At 43.2% G+C, this 20,095-nt stretch overlaps 1 protein-coding gene across 1 annotated transcript in view; it reads left to right on the forward strand.

Annotated features, from left to right (window-relative positions):
- Positions 1-823: 823 nt before the first annotated feature.
- Positions 824-20,095, forward strand: part of LOC135202177 (spermine oxidase-like) — a 98,100-nt gene continuing 78,828 nt past the window's right edge. The window contains exon 1 of the mRNA XM_064231431.1: positions 824-1,174. Within this exon, the coding sequence (XP_064087501.1) occupies positions 824-1,174 (351 nt within the window). The remainder of the gene's footprint in view (positions 1,175-20,095) is intronic.

The raw sequence follows: 20,095 nt of genomic DNA on the forward strand, positions 1-20,095 counted from the left end.
CTCATTGACAAAATATCTCTTTGTCCCGTAAATGGGTTAGTTCTCATTGACAAACATCTCATTAACTTGATATTGCGTAAGCGAATAAGCTCTTATTGACAAGATTCGGAAGAGCTCTCATTCGTCATTCGCAGACTCGTACAAGAAATAGACTTGTAGACTACGTCAATGAACGCTTATGTCCAATAACATAAGAAGCTTGAGCTGTCTGCTTCGATTCTCTAAGTTTTGTTCATGAAACTTGCCTGTCAGATATGTATGTAGCTGTATTTCCAAATTCAGCTATATATATATGTCTGCCAGGTAAGTATGAACAAACTTTATTGTGATATAATATCATATTTTGCCTTACGTTATTTTACTACTGGTGGGTTCAAGTCATATACGCTTGCTGTAGTTACCTCTTCGGATGGCAACCAAGAGGTCTATTGTCTATTAATTTAAGGACATTTAATCGTTACTCCCTGCAGCCTTCCAGGAGTTTCCGATTTATCTTTTACCGTTGTATGGTAGTGTTCTGACGACACAAACGCATCTACACTGCGCGTCAAAATAATTGTCGCGCTTCAAAACGCGACAGTTTTTTTGCCGCGAATAAGGCGACCCCCATATCTATGGGGAAAAAATCGGCTGGGAGAAACTGACTAATTGGCAACACAACTGAGTCATTTGTCTCACTCACAGTGTGGGAAAAAGTAACCAAAAGTTATCGGTCAGTGTCTTAAGTGATTTATGAACAGTAGACATCGATCGTGACCTGCCTGATTTTTGGATCACGCTTCCAGAATTTTCTTGTGAAAGTGTGTGTGTACGCTAGTGTACTATGTCTACAGGGTATACCTCATTTGAAAATCCTGTACGAGTTGTGCAGTTACACAGTGAAGGTTATAAAACTGGCAAAATTAGTAAGAAAATTGGTGTAAACCAGCGAACTGTGCAGCGCATTTTGAAAAAATACCACGACAATGGAGACCAGGAAGTACCTCGTGCTTCTACAAGTTCTGGGAGGCCACGTATCATTAGTAACAGGGGTTTAAGAGTGCTGGGCAGGGATATTGAAGTCAATCCGACCCTTACTGCCAGAGAACTTAAGGTTGCAAATCCAGATATAGTGGCAGGAGCTTCTGTTACGACCATACAGCGGCGCTTGAGCAAGGACTTGAAATATTCAAAAGTGAAGGCGCGTAAGAAGCCGCTGATAACCACTGAACAAAAGAAGACTCGACTAAATTTTGCACGTTCTTACAAAGACTGGGCTCTGGCAAAATGGCGTCAAGTGCTATGGAGTGACGAAGCAAGTTTTTTTGTTTCGGACAATAAGGGAAAGTGTGTGTGGCGAAAAGTCGACATCAGACCCCCTGGACCCCAAGTACCTTGCCACGTGTGTGAAATTCCCTTCTTATGTAATGGTATGGGGTTGTTTTGGTTATGGTGGTAAAGGTAATTTGGTAATATACCTGTAACAATACTGTTAATAAGGACCGTATTACACAACTGTTGAACGAGAAATTTGGAGGAATCTTTTGAGCTCAGTTAAAAACAAGTATTTTTCAGCAGGACGGAGCGCCTTCGCATACTGCGAAACAAAAATATTAATTGGTTCAAGGACTGTGGAATTGATTTTATACAAGACTGGCCAGGTAATTCCCCAGATATTTCGCCTATTGAAAATCTTTGGGCGATATGAAAAGAAAATTACAGGACTTGACACGACAACAACTGAAAAGTTAGAGACAGAGTTGAAACGTATCTGGGACAACCTTGACGAGAAGCTCCTGCAAAAACTTGCAGATTCCGTCCCCAATAGGCTTAAAGAAGTTCGGAAACGTCGGGGAATGCCTATTAAATATTAGGCTAGGCGTTGGTGAGTGTTAACCTATTTTTTTTTTTTATTACTAACCATTGATTTTGTTCATGAAACTTACCTGTCAGATATATATATAGCTGTATTTTTTGAAGTCCGACAGAATTTTAAAAACTTCCGACACACGCAGTGGTCGGCCAGGTGGTTAGTACCCATTCCCGCCGCTGGAGGGGGCGGGTATCAGGAACCATTCCCATTTTCTATTCATAATTTTTCTGTCGCCGGTGCTGAAAAAACCACCTGTTTTCAGTACCTCCGTCTTAGGATTTTGAAACTTCATTGCCCTAAGTATCCTAATTGTCTTTTGATTTATTTACTTGGATTTGTGGCTAGGCATACGCTATCTTAAATTGATTTGAATTTGATTCATTTTTGCATAAATATCTGAATCTAGTTAGGCTAGTTTCAGACGGGGTTGTCTGCAAAGATAGGGTGTGGCTACCGAAAGCTTCGGTAGATCCGCACATTGGTAGGTATGCACGATGGGTATGGGTCTTGCTTCTTTGTTGAGATTTGTCATGTAAGGAGTGTGAGGACTTTGTCTATTCCCGTAAGGAAGTCGTATGATTCGTATGTACGCCAATTAATCAGTAAACATGTCTAATTCCGTAAGGAAGACGTATGATTCGTATGTACGCAATTAATCAGTAAACATGTCTAATTCCGTAAGGAAGACGTATGATTCGTATGTACGCAATTAATCAGTAACAAAAGTCAGGGTAGTGAACCTGCTAACCTTCCTGTAGACTTTATTTTGCCTAACCCTGTAGTATAGCCTACGGGCTATGAATATGTCTACGAGAGGTGCTCGCTCTCCTTCATTGCTGTGAAGTGCTACTTCTGTAATTGTTACTCCTAACCCTGCAGTGTTGCCTTCTGGGACCCTAAGCAGTGTCTGTAGAGGAATTGCCCTTTTTCTCTGATACTCTTTCGATTCGTAAACTTAGAATCGAAAGTGCTTGCTTTAGAGAGTAAAAGTGAAGTGCAGAAGTGCAGTGATACCCCTTGTGTAGTGGAGGGTGCGTCAGATCGGCCTCGTTTCGCCTCTAGGCCGGGACCTCTGCTTGACTCCCAGGACCCCGGGGAGGGAGCATGTCGAAAGCCTAAGGAGGGTTACAAGGAACCCCCACCCCCACCGATCTGGCGTGCCTTCGGCAGTTTCTGATGAAAATCCCCAGACTGCCAAAGTGCGTGCGCGTGCACGAATCCTGAAAGATTGCTTCTCGTCCTCCGAAGCGTCCTCCCCATGCAGGGGTTGGAGCTTTCGGAAGGACTCGCGCCCTCTAAATAGAAGCTTTATAGAAGAGGACGCTTCACGTCCTCTCTCTCTCTCTCTCTCTCGTTATGCGTTTCAGTGAGAAGTAAGAAGGCGAACGTCGCCTGAACTCGTGTCCGTCTTTCCACGAGAAATACGTAAAGAAGTCATAGTAGCAGGAAGCTTTTGAGAGCGGACGCCGGGACGCTCGGATGGATTCCAGGAGCGCGCGGTGTGCAGGCCAAGCACGCGCCAGTGGACGCCGAGCAGCGCGCGCCAGTGGACGCATGAACGCGCTCCAGTGGACGCCGAGCGCGCGCCAGTGGACGCCGAGCGTGCACCAGCGCACGCCAGGTGTGTCGCCTGGCTGAACGTTTCTGTTGAACTCTTCAAGCTCTTGTTTCAGATTTGGGCCTAAAGAATTTTTACCTCTACCTTCGGTGATACCTTCTACCTCACCTGCAAAGAATGTGAAGTAGCAGTGCTTCGGAGGAAGCTAAAGTGAACAGACAACTTCTTCTTCGAAACCCAGCAAGACATCGGGTTTCGTGAATTCAAGAGGTCTCTGTCAATTAATATTGCTTTTCGCATAGGTGGATGGAGTTAAGGAAAGCTCAAGGGAAGATCTCGTTTGCTCTACCGCAACCTTTGCCATTCTGCCAATAAATTTAAGTTGCCACTACCGCAGTCAAGACTTTGGCGATAAGGCACGTTACGGGTTATGTAAGGCTCGATGTCCTGCACGTCAGGACTCTCGGCAACGTTCAGTAGGATTCTTGCAAAGGCACTCATCAAAAGGACGCTCTTCAGGAAAGCGCAAGACAGGACTTCCTTTGCCATACTGCCAATAAATTTTAAGCTTTAGCAGGCATTAGTTGTGGTACGGGAAGAGGAAGCTGGTTGGAGAGTTTCTTCCTCTTCCCAGGATAATTTTGCAAGCTTTTTAGCCCATCTGAAAGGGTTTTTTCAGATGATAGATTTTGTTAGTTTCTAGTCAGGACTACGCTGCCGAATTGAACATCGTCGTTCTACCTGCCGTAAGCCCAGTCTCTTAACAGGATTCTTGCCCCCTTCCTCGTTTGAGACGGGAATCGGAAAAATTAAATGCTCGACTTCCTGGATTACGTTTTGTCAATTCAGTGACTTTCCCCATTGACAATATACTTTCGTTTTGTCAAGTAAGTGGGTATCCCCTCATTGACAAAATATCTCTTTGTCCCGTAAATGGGTTAGTTCTCATTGACAAACATCTCATTAACTTGATATTGCGTAAGCGAATAAGCCCTTATTGACAAGATTCGGAAGAGCTCTTATTCGTCATTCGCAGACTCGTACAAGAAATAGACTTGTAGACTACGTCAATGAACGCTTATGTCCAATAAACATAAGAAGCTTGAGCTGACTGCTTCGATTCTCTTAAGTTTTGTTCATGAAACTTGCCTTGTCAGATCTGTATGTAGCTGTATTTCGAATTCAGCTATATATGTCTGCAGGTAAGTATGAACAAACTTTTATTGTGATATAATTTCATATTTTGCCTTGCGTTATTTTACTTCTGGTGGTTCAAGTCATATAGCTTGCTGTAGTTACCTCTTCGGATGGCAACCGAGACGTCTATTGTCTATTTTAAGGACATTTAATTGTTACTCCCTGCAGCCTTCCAGGAGTTTCCGATTTATCTTTTACCGTTGTATGGTAGTGTTCTGACGACACAAACGCATCTATATATTTAGCGTTTTCTGTTTCGCTTAAATATACCAGCTTGAGAGTCTTTTTGCTCAAAAATAACGGACCTATTTCTTCGTAGAATAGGGTAGCTGGCAACCCAGACATAAAGTTAAGAGACGACGTTCGTAAGCTGCTGGCTGCTGCTGTCACGCTGTGTCTGTCCTCCTCCAGTTCAACCGAGCCAGTAACAGATCGTGCGCTGTCATGCGCTTGTAGGTTACGTCTCTCTCTCCTGCGGGATTGACTGACTAACCGTATCTCTGTGCTGACGGTTACGTCTCTCCTGCGGGATTGACTGACTAACTGTATCTCTGTCCTACAATCACGGACTTTAGCCTAAGATTGAGGGGATTTCTTACGTGAATGAAAATAAACGTTGCATTCGTTTTGCCTTACTATGTTCAACAGAGTTTATCTCTTAATCCTTTCTCGTGCTCGTTACCGCACGGTATAGAACTACGAGTCTACCGCAAACATTGCACTTTTATATGCTCTCCTGCTTAGGCAAAGCGCAGCCTTATTAGGGAAGTAAGCATACTCGGGGAGGGAATGGATGAGCTTGCTGGGGACCATTTCCTTCCTGAAGAAGTTTGTTTCCCCGAATAGACTGCAATTCAGACCACAGTTTTTTCCTACTGGGAAACTGAAATATTATTCTAGATCTAGGAATGATTCTGAACATCTCTCAGTGCGTCTATCACTTGAGGTGATAGAAAGAAGGTGCCGGACATCTGGATAGGGTTTCAGATGTCCGGGATCTTAATCTGAAAGAAGTAAAAGCGATTCGGTAGTCCCTCCAGTCCTCGAAACGAGTTTTTGGGAACCAGTGGTCCAGATCAACTCGATATTCACAGCTCTCTATATCTTAAGAAGTATCTTCTCTCGGTCCTTGTTCGAGTTTACGAGAAAGAGCCTATTATAACAACAGGCGTAGAATGTAACGATCCTCTACAGGTTCGTTTACAGGATTGCAAAAGTCCGTACGAATTGTCTCGATCGACGGCAGCAAACTATTGACTTCGAGTGGAATCTTTCTTTAGAAGTAAGTTGAGAGTTGTGTAGACTTTAGGGACGCCCTTTCATTCTTCTCTTCGATATGTTGAGGACGAAGAGGCTTCTTCTTCTCGTTCCCTTATTCTCGATCCGGGATCGGTACCATTAAACGCCATCCTACGATATTGAACGGGGATGGATGTTTAGTCTCTTTTCCCCTTTTTCAATCGCTTAGGAAATGTAATAAGAGGATTTATGACGTCACAGGGAGCGACAATGATGCTGATCGCCCCATGTTGGCCTTCAGGATCCGGGATTCACAGAGGTCACATCCTTCCTAGTTCACTTTCCAAGGACCTATAACCTCTCCGCTCTGAGTCTGACTACGTTCAGACCATCGAGATGTTGACAGGAATAAGATTACCGTCTTCCATTTCCGTCTGAAGAATGGGATAAGCTGCAGTCACACTATTAAAGAATATGCAAATATGTTGTTGACAGCCTTGGCTCAGAGATTTGCGTCTGTCAACAACAAAGCCCTTCACGATCTTTGAGTTCTGTGGAATCTCGAAACTTGCTCACCATCTACTTTTTGTCTCAACCTGTTTTCTCGGAGTCAGACACTCGTGCGAGATCAGGCGACATTTAGTAGCCCTGAGTTTCTTGTTGACGAAGTCGGTTGCGTTTATAACACCCCCGATGATCGTGTAACATGAGACCCAGGTTGGACTGTCGGCATTCTTCCTTCGGGACTGAATCGCCTTTTTGCTCCTCGCTCCTTTCTCCTGGCACCAGAAGCTCGAGTCAGGAGTTGATTTGCTGACGACGTTGGGTTGCGTTGATACACCCCAAGGTTTGCTTAGATTGAATCGCCCAGGCAGTCCAGACACTCATCCTTCAGCGAAGAATAGTGCCTTATGGTCTTCAGGGTACAGCCTTGCTGTCCTTGATTCGTCTGGACTGGTAAAATTCTGCTCGGTCACCTGACTTTAGTACAGACGGACTGACTGCGCAGGTCCAGATCGAAGCTTTCAATATGGAACTTAGACGTAGTCTGAAGTTCTTGATGTCAAAGCATTCGAACCTCTCCTTCCTGTTAACTTCTTGCATGTGATCAGGAAGGCCTTCTTCTAACCACCCTAGATACGACAAAGAGGGTTAGTGAAATTTAAGCCATCGTCACAAGTTTTGGCTTTAGAGAACACAAGGCGGTGTGCTCTCTAAGCCTTCCGTTGTGGCCTAAGAATGGAAACCCGTTTTGTCCTTGGGCCAGGAGCTTGGAAGCAAGGATGGCACAAGTTAGTGGGCAGGAGCCAGAGAGAGTCCTGTGCCCTGTCGGGTCTCTCAAGTTTTATCTACATAAAACTCAAGAAAGTCGAAGTCATTCGGGCAATCTGCAGTGTTCCGAAAAAGACCCCAGACTTGCCCATATCGAAGAACACCCTGGCTTTAGTGTTAAGGAGTTCTTTCAAAAATGCTCCTTCATTGTGTTTGCACAAAGATTTGAAATCTTTTTATCTGAATGCTCACGAGGTGAGGGCGCGCGGCCTCGGAAGCATTTCAACAGAGCATGGCACTCAGCAAACACCTGAGGTCCCATGTTTTAGCGAAGCAACTGTGTTCACTTCACACTCCCTGCGAGATGTGAAGATGGGCATATGAGATCTGCTGCTCGCTAGGGCCATACGTGTCTGCAGACACAATCTTGGGGGCAAGAAGTACCACTCATCTATCCTGTAGAAAATGGTTAGGAAGAGCTCTTAATTTAGTTGTTGAGTCGCCGGACAACGGCGACTTCTTTAACTCTTAAGCCTTAGTTAACCAACCCCTTAACCTTTGGCTAAGGTTTGGTCAGGTGTGGATATATATATATATATTATCTTGGTTAATATGGTGCTATATATATAATAATATATATATCTATATATCTATGTATCTATTATATGTATATTAATATATATATATATTATATAATATGTATTTATTTATTTTATATTATATATATTTATATTTTTTCTTAAGCCCTCATGGTATGGCGTCAATATGGTCCTAGTCACGTCCGTGGTCTCGCCTCTGTTTGACAGATCAATCTGGAGTGCCCACCAGCTATATAGGTCACCTCTACCCGCCGCTGGCAACTCTAGTAGACCACAAGCAGATTACGGGTGGCAGTAAACCACAGAAGCCAGCTATGCTAACAGGTGGAACCAAGATGTAAATCATCTGCATGCATTTGTTTTCCCAAAATCCTTCTATTCTTGTCCCTTCCCACCTCCAAAGGTGGGATTCAGCTATATAATATCTGACAGGTAAGTTTCATGAACAAAATGATATTGTTATGATACATAAAGTTTGTTCATACTTACCTGGCAGATATATATAATCAAGTACCCACCCACCTCCCCTCAGGGACAGTGGAAATAAAAATTATGAATAGAAAATGGGAATGGTTCCTGATACCCGCCTCCCAGCGGCGAGAATGGGTACTAACCACCTGGCCGACCACTGCGTGTGTCGGAAGTTTTTAAAATTCTGTCGGACTTCAGAAAATACAGCTATATATATATCTGCCAGGTAAGTATGAACAAACTTTATTGTATCATAACAATATCATTTTTAATTAATATTTTCTTTTCCGCAACATGTTTTTTTCTTACGAAATAGCTACCACGACAGTTTTTTTGACGGGTACTGTATATATTTAGCGGACACAAACGCATCTATATATTAGCGTTTTCTGTTTCGCTTAAATATACCAGCTTGAGAGTCTCTTTCTGCTCAAAAAATAACGGACCTATTTCCTTCGTAGAATAGGGTAGCTGGCAACCAGACATAAAGTTAAGAGCCGGACGTTCGTAAGCTGCTGGCTGCTGCTGTGTCTGTCCTCCAGTCTGAGTCCAACCGAGCCAGTAACAGATCGTGCGCTGTCATGCGCGGTAGGTTACGTCTCTCTCTCCTGCGGGATTGACTGACTACCGTATCTCTGTGCTGGCGGTTACGTCTCTCCTGCGGGATTGACTGACTAACTGTATCTCTGTCCTACAATCACGGACTTTAGCCTAAGATTGAGGGGATTTCTTACGTGAATGAATAAACGTTTGCATTCGTTTTGCTTACTATGTTCAACAGAGTTATCTCTTAATCCTTTCGGTGCTCGTTACCGCACGGTATAGAACTACGAGTCTACCGCAACATTGCACTTTTATATGCTCTCCTGCTTAGGCAAAGCGCAGCCTTATTAGGGAAGTAAGCATTCTCGGGGAGGGAATGGATGAGCTTGCTGGGGACCATTTCCTTCCTGAAGAAGTTTGTTTCCCCGAATAGACTGCAATTCAGACCTCCACAGTTTTTTCCTACCGAGGGAAACTGAAATATTATTCAAGATCTAGGAATGATTCTGAACATCTCAGTGCGTCTATCACCTGAGGTGATAGAAAGAAGGTGCCGGACATCTGGATAGGGTTCAGATGTCCGGGATCTTAATCTGAAAGAAGTAAAAGCAATTCGTCGTCCTCCAGTCCTCGAAACGAGTTTTTTGGAACCAGTGGTCCAGATCAACTCTGATATTCCACAGCTCTCTCATATCTTGAGAAGTATCTTCTCTCGGTCCCTGTTCGAGTTTACGAGAAAGAGCCTATTATAACAACAGGCGTAGAATGTAACGATCCTCTAGAGGTTCGTTACAGGATTGCAAAAGTCCGTACGAATCGTCTCGATCGCGGCAGCAACTATTGACTTCCGAGTGGAATCTTTCTTAGAAGTAAGTTGAGAGTTGTGGAGACTTTAGGGACGCCCTTTCATTCTTCTCTTCGATATGTTGAGGACGAAGAGGCTTCTTCTTCTCTGTTCCCTTATTCTCGATCCGGGATCGGTACCATTAAACGCCGTCCCTATGATATTGAACGGGGATGGATGTTTAGTCTCTTTTCCCCTTTTTCAATCGCTTAGGAAATGTAATAAGAGGGATTTATGACGTCACAGGGAGCGACAATGACGCTGATCGCCCATGTTGGCCTTCAGGATCCGGGATTCACAGAGGTCACATCCTTCCTAGTTCACTTTCAGGACCTTTTCCGAGAGAGTCGGTCTACTCTAAACTCGAAAGGTACCTATAACCTCTCCGCTCTGAGTCTGACTACGTTCAGACTATCGAGATGTTGACAGGAATAAGATTACCTCACGTTCCATTTCCGTCTGAAGAATGGGATACGCTGGCAGTCACAACTATTAAAGAATACGCAAATATGTTGTTGACGGCCTTTGGGCTCAGAGATTTGCTTCTGTCAAACAACAAAGCCCTTCACGATCTTTGAGTTCTGTGGAATCTCGAAACTCGCTCACCATCTTACTTTTTGTCTCACCTGTTTTCTTGGAGTCAGACACTCGTGCGAGATCAGGCGATATAGTAGCCCTGAGTTTCTTGTTGACGAAGTCGGTTTGCTTTTCCGTTTATACACACCCCCGATGATCGTGTAAACATGAGACCAGGTTGGACTGTCAGGCATTCTTCCTTCGGGACTGAATCGCCTTTTTGCTCCTCGTCCTTTCTCCTGGCACCAGAAGCTCGAGTCAGGAGTTGATTTGCTGACGACGTTGGGTTGCGTTGATACACCCCCCCAAGGTTTGCTTAGATTGAATCGCCCAGGCAGTCCAGACACTCATCCTTCAGCGAAGAATAGTGCCTTATGGTCTTCCAGGGTACAGCCTTGCTGTCCTTGATTCGTCTGAAGCTGGTCAACTGGTCGGCTCACCTGACTTTAGTACAGACGGACTGACTGTGCATGTCCAGATCGAAGCTTTCAATATGGAACTTAGACGTAGTCTGAAGTTCTTGATGTCAAAGCATTCGAACCTGTTAACTTCTTGCATGTGATCAGGAAGGCCTTCTTTTAACCACCCTAGATACGACAAAGAGGGTTAGTGAGATTTTAAGCCATCGTCACAAGTTTTGGCTTTAGAGAACACAAGGCGGTGTGCTCTCTAAGCCTTCCGTTGTGGCCTAAGATGGAAACCCGTTTTGTCCTGGGCCAGGAGCTTGGAAGCAAGGATGGCACAAGTTAGTGGGCAGGAGCCAGAGAGAGTCCTGTGCCCTGTCGGGTCTCTCAAGTTTTATCTACATAAAACTCAAGAAAGTCGAAGTCATTCGGGCAATCTGCAGTGTTCCGAAAAAGACCAGACTTGCCCATATCGAAGAACACCCTGGCTTTAGTGTTAAGGAGTTCTTTCAAAAATGCTCCTTCATTGTGTTTGCACAAAGATTTGAAATCTTTTGATCTGAATGCTCACGAGGTGAGGGCGGCGGCCTCAGAAGCATTTCAACAGAGCATGGCACTCAGCAACATCCTGAGTACATGTTTTAGCGAAGCAACTCTGTGTTCACTTCACACTCCCTGCGAGATGTGAAGATGGCATATGAGATCTGCTGCTCGCTCAGGGCCATACGTGTCTGCAGACACAATCTTGGGGGCAAGAAGTACCACTCATCCTATCCTGTAGAAAATGGTTAGGAAGAGCTCTTAATTTAGTTGTTGAGTTGCCGACAACGGCGACTTCTTAACTCTTAGGCCTTAGTTAACACACCTTAACTTTGGCTAGGTTGGTCAGGTGGTGATATATATATTTATATATATATATTTATTTTACTTCTTAGCCCTCATGGTATGGTCAATATGGTCTAGTCACATTGTGGTCACGCCCCCGTTGACAGATCATCTGGAGTGCACCAGCTTTATAGGTCTCTACCTCGCTGGCAACTCTAGTAAAGCAGAAGCAGACTTGGGTGACAGTAATCACGAAGTCAGCTATGCTAACAGGTGGAACCAAGATGTAAATCATCTGCATGCATTTGTTTCCCAAAATCCTTCTATTCTGTCCCTTCCCACCTCCAACGGTGGGATTCAGCTATATATATATCTGACAGGTAAGTTTCATGAACAAAATGATATTGTTATAATACAATAAAGTTTGTTCATACTTACCTGGCAGATATATATAATCAAGTACCCACCCACCTCCCCTCAGGGGATAGTGGAAATAAAAATTATGAATAGAAAATGGGAATGGTTCCTGATACCCGCCTCCCAGCGGCGGGAATGGGTACTAACCACCTGGCCGACCACTGCGTGTGTCAGAAGTTTTTGAAATTCTGTCGGACTTCAGAAAAAAAAAAAATACAGCTTTTTATATATATAATCTGCCAGGTAAGTATGAACAAACTTTATTGTATTATAACAATATCATATTATAATAATATTCAATCATTTGCCTTTATTTTGCAACAAATTGGATGTCTCTAGCACAATATTTTGATTTATGGTGAATTTATGAAAAAACTTTTTCCTTACGTTCGTGCGATAACTCTTCCGATAATTTTTTTCGTGCAATTGTCCTAATGTTAGCACCCTTTTAAATTTGCCGTTACATAAAGTTTTATATATGGAAATGTGCGCAATTTCATGCACAATACAGCAAAAACAACCCATGGTTGTAGCTTTTATCAGTTCAAAATATTTTCATATAATAACGTTAAGTGCACAAATTTCAAACTTTCGGTCAACTTTGACTCTACCGAAATGGTCGAAAAACCGCAATTGTAGCTAAAAACTCTTATATTCTAGTAATATTCAATCATTTACCTTAATTTTGCAACGAATTGGAAAAGTCTAGCACAATATTTCGATTTATGGTGAATTTATGAAAAAAAAAAAAAAAATTTAAAAAAACTTACGTCCGCGCGGTAACTTTTCGAAAAAATCAGAATTTTTTTGTGTGCGATTGTCGAAATGTTTGCACCATTAAAATTAGCTGTTACATAAAGTTTTATATATGAAAATGTGCGCAATTTCATGTAGAATACAACTAAAAATTATTGAATGTTGTAGCTTTTCTCTTTTTTTGAAATATTTGCATATAAATCACGATAAATAGAAAAAAAATCACGTTCGGTCAAATTTGACTCTACCGAAATAGTTGAAAACGCAATTGTAAGCTAAAACTCTTACGGCTAGTAATATTCAGTCATTTTTCTTCATTTTGAAACAAATTTGAAGTCTCTAGAACAATATTGTGATTTATGGTGAATTTTTGAAAAATATATTTACCTTCACTCCGCGCGCCGATTCGCGGCCGCAAGTCTCCGAAATACGTACATCGCATTATCCTAATATTTGCTCCTTTTCATATTAGCCGTTTTATAGAGTTTCATATATCAATATGTGCGCAAATTCATGAAGAATACATAAAAAATAAGTGAAGGTTGTAGCTTTTCCCATCTCCGAAATATGTGCATATCAAAAATATATATATACAAATTTCGACATTCGGTCAAATTTAACTCGTCCGAAATGGTCGAAATCTGCAATTCTAATCTAAAACTCTTACAGTATCGTAATATTAAATAATTTGTCTTAATTTTGAAATAAATTGGAAGTCTCTAGAACAATATTTAGAATTACAGTGAATTTTTGAAAATAACATTTTTTTTACGTCCGCGTGTTACGAATTCGTACATCATTTTGTGATAATATTTTTCCGGTGTTGCTTTTATTGTTTTACTATGTATTATATATCAAAATGATTGCAATTTAGTGTAAAATACAACGAAAAAAAAAGTAACTCGTTAGCTTTGACCGTTTTTTGCACAGCGTGATTTGAATACAATTATCTATGAATTTTTTTTTTCGCTACCATATCTCGCATTATTTACATGTGATAATGATATTATTTTTCATTTCTGGTGATTGCATACTAAACTTCAGGCAATAACAAAAAAATGAGCCAAAAATGAACTCTTAATCTTTAAAACTAAGCGCGCTGTGATTTTTTGAAAAAATTATTTTTTCCACTTCCGCGCTCACTCCAAACCGGCGCCGGCATACGGGAGAGGTTTTGATTTTTAGGGCTTCGGCGTAAGAGGGTTAAAGGACATTTGTACCTTGAATCATTTTTATGAATCACAGTGATACGATAATTATTTATAATTGGTTATGTGTGGCAAACGTTCAAATTTGTTAACATGGTAGAGGGGGTTGGATATCGATTCTAATTATGAATACCTGAGTTTGTCAGTGATTTGTAAGGTTGGAGTTGGTATAGACTTATAACCTTGCTTGTTAGCCAAATCGATAATGTCTCAAGTCTTGATTTCTTCTCTGTTCACTGGGCGGTGGTTCGAACCCATGAGAGGCCAAAATTATTATCAGCTAAAAAATTCCCCTTCGGTTTACATATATGGAAATATCCCTGGATAGGTTAGCTGGGTTGAGCACAACCCAAGGGGTGTTTCAAAAAATATGTTTTTTTCTCATAAAGCATCGTCTATCTCGAATCTGGGTGTGATCGATCTGCAAGAGGATAGCAGAACACACACACTACAATCATGTCAAAACATGTTTGCCTTGCCTTTGTCCTTTCCCCTTTTCTGAGTAATACAGTAATACCTCGAGATACGAAATTAATCCGTTCCGAGGCGCCCTTCGTATCATGAGGTTTTTGTATCTTGGACCATATTTTACATGTAAAATGGCTAATCCGTTGCAAGCCCTCCAAAAACACCCCAGTAAATTATATTTCCAGGCCTACAACACATGTTCTAGGGTTACGACGCCGATCCGACAGAAGAAATATGACTCCAGAAAGGCAAAATACTGTACATACTTGAGTAATATTCAACTGCATGTAATGTTCAACCCAATTTTTACTGCATATATTAGGACTTTAGCATATGTCCCTTAGCAATAAGCCTAGCTTATGTTAGCGGTTTGCTACTGTAGCCTAGTCTATGATTCTGACATCTAACCTAAGAAGCTAAAGCCGTAGAATATGCCAATAAAATGTATAAATAATCAGTATGTACTCATTTCAAATAATTATAAATTAATCATTAACTATAATACACAAAGAAAAAAAAAAAAAAACCTTCCAATCGATTGTTTACATTCAGCTCTTACGAGTACCGGAACGAACCCGCCAAGCAATCACTTTTCTAGGGTCACCCAGTAACGCCATAAATTTTACATTAGTGTCTCTCTTCAACTCAATGAAACCTACCAAACAGTATAATAACCATTCATTTCTCTTCTTTAGTTCGAATATTTTACCCGTAATGGATGAATACCGAGTTTAGGTTGACTGATCGCTTAATAATGAAACATAGATACGTAACATAATATTAAAACAGAGATTCTAAAAAATACGTATTTGTTCTGGCTTCCACGATCAGCAGGTCTGGATTTATTTTATATTTTATGATATCTAATTCACAATTTTTTTATTAAATTGTATTGCATGTACTCATTTCAAATAATTATTAAGTAACCATTAACTATAATAAAAAAAAAAAAGCTTCCAAACATCTGTTTACATCCAGCACTTACGAGTATCGAACGATCGCCAAGCAATCACTTTTCCTAGTACACAGTAAGCCATAAATTTTCATTATCTCTCTTCAACTACTGAAACTACCAAACAGTATAATAACCATTCATTTCTATTCTTTATTCTATCTTCACCTAATGTTTTTTTTTATTAAATGTATTGCATGAGTAAGTTTTTCAATTTACAGCATCCTTTTATTTTATTCCATAGAATACTTAAAGCACAAGGGGTAGATGCTGGACCAATAGGAGAACAGGATCTTATGGGGTGACTAGCATCAGGAAACCAATGGGAGAGCGGAGGATGGTGGCGAGTTTACTCAGTGGCGGCGCGGAGTTTTAAAATTGTTCTCGGTGGTCTGGGCGAATCTCGGGACTTTACAGCAACAACCTTTCATATCTTGAAAACTTTTCGTATGGAGAGCTGTAAAATTTTTCGTATTTGCTTTCGTATTGATTTTTCGTAAGTTGAGCCTTTTGTATGTCGAGGTACCACTGTAGTTTGTTTTGAACATGTGTGGGATACAAGGCAAAGTTATCAAGTAGTATATGTGAACGAACGAATTCCGCGTGTGTACACAAATGCTGGTGCGAAGCAGTGGGCGAAGGACGCCTTTACGTAGAGCACGATGGGAGAGATGCTGACCAATAGGAGAGCAGGATCTTATGGCAGTGACTAGCATCAGGAACCAATGGGAGAGCTGGAGGATGGTGGCGAGTCTACTCAGTTGGCGGTGCACGAGTTTTAAAATTGTTATCGGTGGTCCGGGCGAATCTCGGGACTTTACAGCAACCACCTTTCGCAACCTGAATTATTTTCGTATGTAGAGCCAAAAAAATCTTCATATTTGCTTTCGTAACTTGAATTTTTCGTAAACTGGGACTTTCGTATGTCGAGGTAACACTGTACTAGTAAATTTAACCTTTAAGTTATTATCGTGCGTCGGCAATGTGGATGAAACTCGCAAAATTCGGTATACAGGTAGTCCCCGGGTTACGACAGGCTCGGCTTACGACGTTCCGAGGTTAAAGCACTTTTTAATTATATTCATCAGAAATTATTTCCAGGGTTATGACGCATGTTCCAGGGTTACGACGCCTACAACACTGATCTGGCAGATGAAATATGACATAAAAAATGCAAAATAGTCTATATTTGAAGTTTTGTACAAGTAACTTACCCAGCAGATATATACTTAGCTATAGACTCGGTCGTCCCGACAGAATTTCAAAACTCGCGGCACACGCGACAGGTAGGTCAGGTGATCCACCATTCCCGCCGCTGGGTGGCGGGGTCTGGAACTATTCCCGTTTTCTAAGCCATAATTTCTCTGTCGGTTGAACGAACAACACCTATTGTTCGTTCCTCCATCTTGGATTTCAACTCGTTTGCCGAGAATTTGGATTGGTTTTTTGGTGACATATTCTGTTTTTTCTCTGGCTTGGCATACGCTTATTGTGGACTGTTTTTCGACTTTGGTTTTGACTACTCTTTCACGATGTCTGACGCTAAGGCTTCACCTATGTTTAGAGTTTGCAGTAGGGAAGATTGTAAGGTTAGGCTGCCTAAATCGGCATTAGATCCTCATAGTATTTGCGCTAAATGCAGGGAGAATGAATGTTCTTTTATTAACACCTGTGTTGAATGCGAGAACCTTACGGAGCTTGAATGGAAGGAATTATCATCATATGTTAGGAAGCTTGAGAGAGATAGAGTGAGAAAGGCTTCAGCTAGGTCATCTAGTAGATCTTGCTCCTTAGAACAAGAAATTAACTCTCCTTCTAACAATTTTCCCTTAGCCTCAGCTGCTTCTCCCTGTTCTGAATCCAAAGATTCTTCGTCAGAGAGGGAAAATGTAAAAGCTTCAATTAAGAAACTTCAAGCTCGGCTACGAGCTCTAAACCAAGGTAAGAGTGGTGATAGTGACTTGTGCAGTGTCCCCCAGTGCAGTGGAGGGGGCGTCTGACCGGTTCCTCATTGCTCCTAGGCCTAGACCGCTTCCAAACTCCCAGGACCAGGGGAGGAGGAATGTCGAAAGCCGCAGGGAGGATGCAGAACATCCCCAACGGTCAGGCGTCCCTTCGCAGATCCTGTTGTTAAGTCCCAGGCTGCCTCGGATTGCCGCAGAAAAGGCGTCCTAAAGGAGTGTTTTTCGGCCCTCAGACTCTTCCTCTCCTAAACGAGGATGGAGTTCGGCCTCTCTTTCGCGCCCTTTGAAGAGAGCCTGGAAGGCGCCATAAAGGAGACGCGGCTGACCTCCAGCCCCAGAGCGTTTTCCCACCCGAGGATTGGCCTTCGGGACCTAAGAAGACTAGACAAGAGGAGCCTTCTCTTCAGGATCCTACGAAGAAGTTTTTGGTTAATCTGCAAGAGCAGTTAGCTTCTCTCGTAGGCTCTTTTGCTAAGGACTCTACAAGGAGGAAGGATGTCTCGCTCCCTGTTAAGAGTTCCGCTAAGCGCCCCGCTTCGTATAGGAGAGAACCCTCACGATCTCCAGGGCGTTTATCGCCTTCGTCGAGAGACTCGTCTGATAGGAGTTGTTCTCCTGAGAGAAGAGCCCTTTCGCCCTATAGGCTGTCTTCCCCGAAGCGCCCTCTGAGACGCCGCGAATCGAGCAGAAGTCTCGATCGGTTTAGGTGCAAGGAACCGGAAAAACCGATTTAGGTATCAGGATCCCTTGGGTCTGCAGGGCCAGGAGCCAGACAGGCGCGAAGAGGCAGCAAGATGCAAGAAAGGGCGTCAAGAGCCTCTTAGAACACAGGATTCAGGACGTCAGGATTCTGCTAGAAGGCAGGAATCAGGACGCTATGAGCCAGGACGCCATGAGTCAGGGCGCCAGGAGTCCAGGGACAAGGGCGCCAGGAGTCAGGGCGCCAGAGTCAGGGCGCCAGGAGTTAGGACGCCAGAAGCAGGACGCCAGGAGTACGTTAGGGGCGTCAAGTTTAGGTTAGGGCGCCAAGAGCCTGTTAAGCGTCAGGAATCAGGACGCGGGGATCTTTTCAAGCGCCCTGAATCAGGACGCCAGGAGCCTAGCAAGCGCCACGAACCTGACGAACCTAGACAACAAGAGTCTAGTAGGCGCAAGAGTGTTTCCGACAGGCAGGAGCCTCACTCTTCGTATAGAAGTGCTTAATGTTCCTCGCTCCCATTCTCGGGAAAGGAGTTCTTCTCCCGGGAAGAGCCAGATCACTCCAAAACGATCTCCTTCTGTGGATCAGTTGGACCAGGTATCGGAAGAACGAAGAGCCAGTAGATGTAGCAGTTTTTCTGACTACAAGAGACTTTCTCTTTTGCTGCTAAAGGAGTTCGGAGACTCCCTTCATCCTGCGGACCCTCCTTCTACCAGGATCCGTTGATGTCCAGCACTAAAGCTCTCAAGTCGTCTTCCTTCGTCAAGATGCGCCCCGCTCTTTGTATGAAAAAGGCATTAAAGACGTTTTCAGAGTGGTTGACTTCCAGAAGGGAAGCGGGCCGAAGACAGTTTTTTTCCCTGCCTTCCTTCCAAGTTAACAGGCAAACCAGGAAGGTGGTACGAGACCAAAGAACCTATGGGGTTAGGTCTGCCCACTTCTTCCGCAGATGCGGATTTTGCTTCCTTAGTGGACTCGTCTAGGAGGAAGTCATTGCTGTCTGCTAAGGCGACTTGGGGCATGTGTGAGCTAGACCACCTTCTAAAGGGCCTCTTTAAAAACCTAGAAGTCTTCAAACTTTATGGACTGGGCTTTGGGAGCGTTAGCGAAGAGAGCTCAGGACACTGACTTTGTTTCCATGGAGGAACTTTCGAGCGTCCTGGCTTGCCTGGACAGAGCGGTCATGGACGGTTCTGTGGAAGTTGCCTCTCTTTTTGGAACGGGAGTATTAAAGAAGAGATCTGTCTTTAGCTCTTTCTTAGCAAGAGCAGTATCTTTGCAAAGGACATCTCTTCTTGCACCGTTATCCCCGCACCTTTTTCCACAGAGACTGTTAGAGAGGTTTCTAAATCTCTTACGGAGAAGGCAACTCAGGATCTCCTCACGCACTCAACCCAGAAGTTTAGGCCGGCAGTGCCTATAGAGAAAAAAGTGAGACCCTCTTTTGTTCAGCCCTTTCGAGGTGCCTCCTCTTCTAGAGCCCCTCTTAGAGGTCCGCAGACCAGAGAGAAGGAGTAGACCATCTAGAAGGTCCTTCGGGAAGGCTAGATGAGCAGGAAGTCCTCCAGACGAAAGTAGGCGCCAGGCTTCTCCACTTTGCCAAAGTCTGGGCGCAGAAGGGAGCGGACTCCTGGTCCCTCTCTATCCTGAAAAAAGGATACTTGATCCCCTTCAGGGAAAATCCTCCCTTGACGACACTCCAAGGGAGTTGACCGCAAGATACTCGGATCCGGTCCGAAAGCTTTGCCTTATGGTTGCAAGCAGTGGAACAGATGATTTCCAAGGAAGCGGTAGAACTGGTTCAAGATCTCCAGTCTCCAGGATTTTATACAATCGGCCTTTCCTGGTACCGAAAGCATCGGGGGGATGGAGACCGGTTTCTAGACGTCAGTGCCCTGAATTTCTTTGTATTGAAGAAGAAATTTTCAATGGAGACGTCTTCCTCTGTTCTATCTGCTCTTCGTCCAGGGGACTGGATGGTGTCCCTGGACCTTCAGGATGCGTATTTCCATGTGCCAATTCATCCGGCAGCAAGGAAGTATCTGAGGTTCATGTTCCAAGGGAAAGTGTTCCAGTTCCGAGCGATGTGCTTCGGACTTTCGACTGCCCCTCAAAAGTCTTTACGGACATCATGAAAGAATGTAGCTTATTGGCTACATCTGGAAGGGATCAGGATCGTCGTTATATCTGGACGATTGGCTAATAAGAGCCCAATCGGAGAAAAAAAATGTCTGGAGGACCTATTAGTTA

This window comes from Macrobrachium nipponense, chromosome 30 (assembly GCF_015104395.2).
Source record: "Macrobrachium nipponense isolate FS-2020 chromosome 30, ASM1510439v2, whole genome shotgun sequence".
In the NCBI taxonomy this organism is placed as follows: domain Eukaryota; kingdom Metazoa; phylum Arthropoda; class Malacostraca; order Decapoda; family Palaemonidae; genus Macrobrachium; species Macrobrachium nipponense.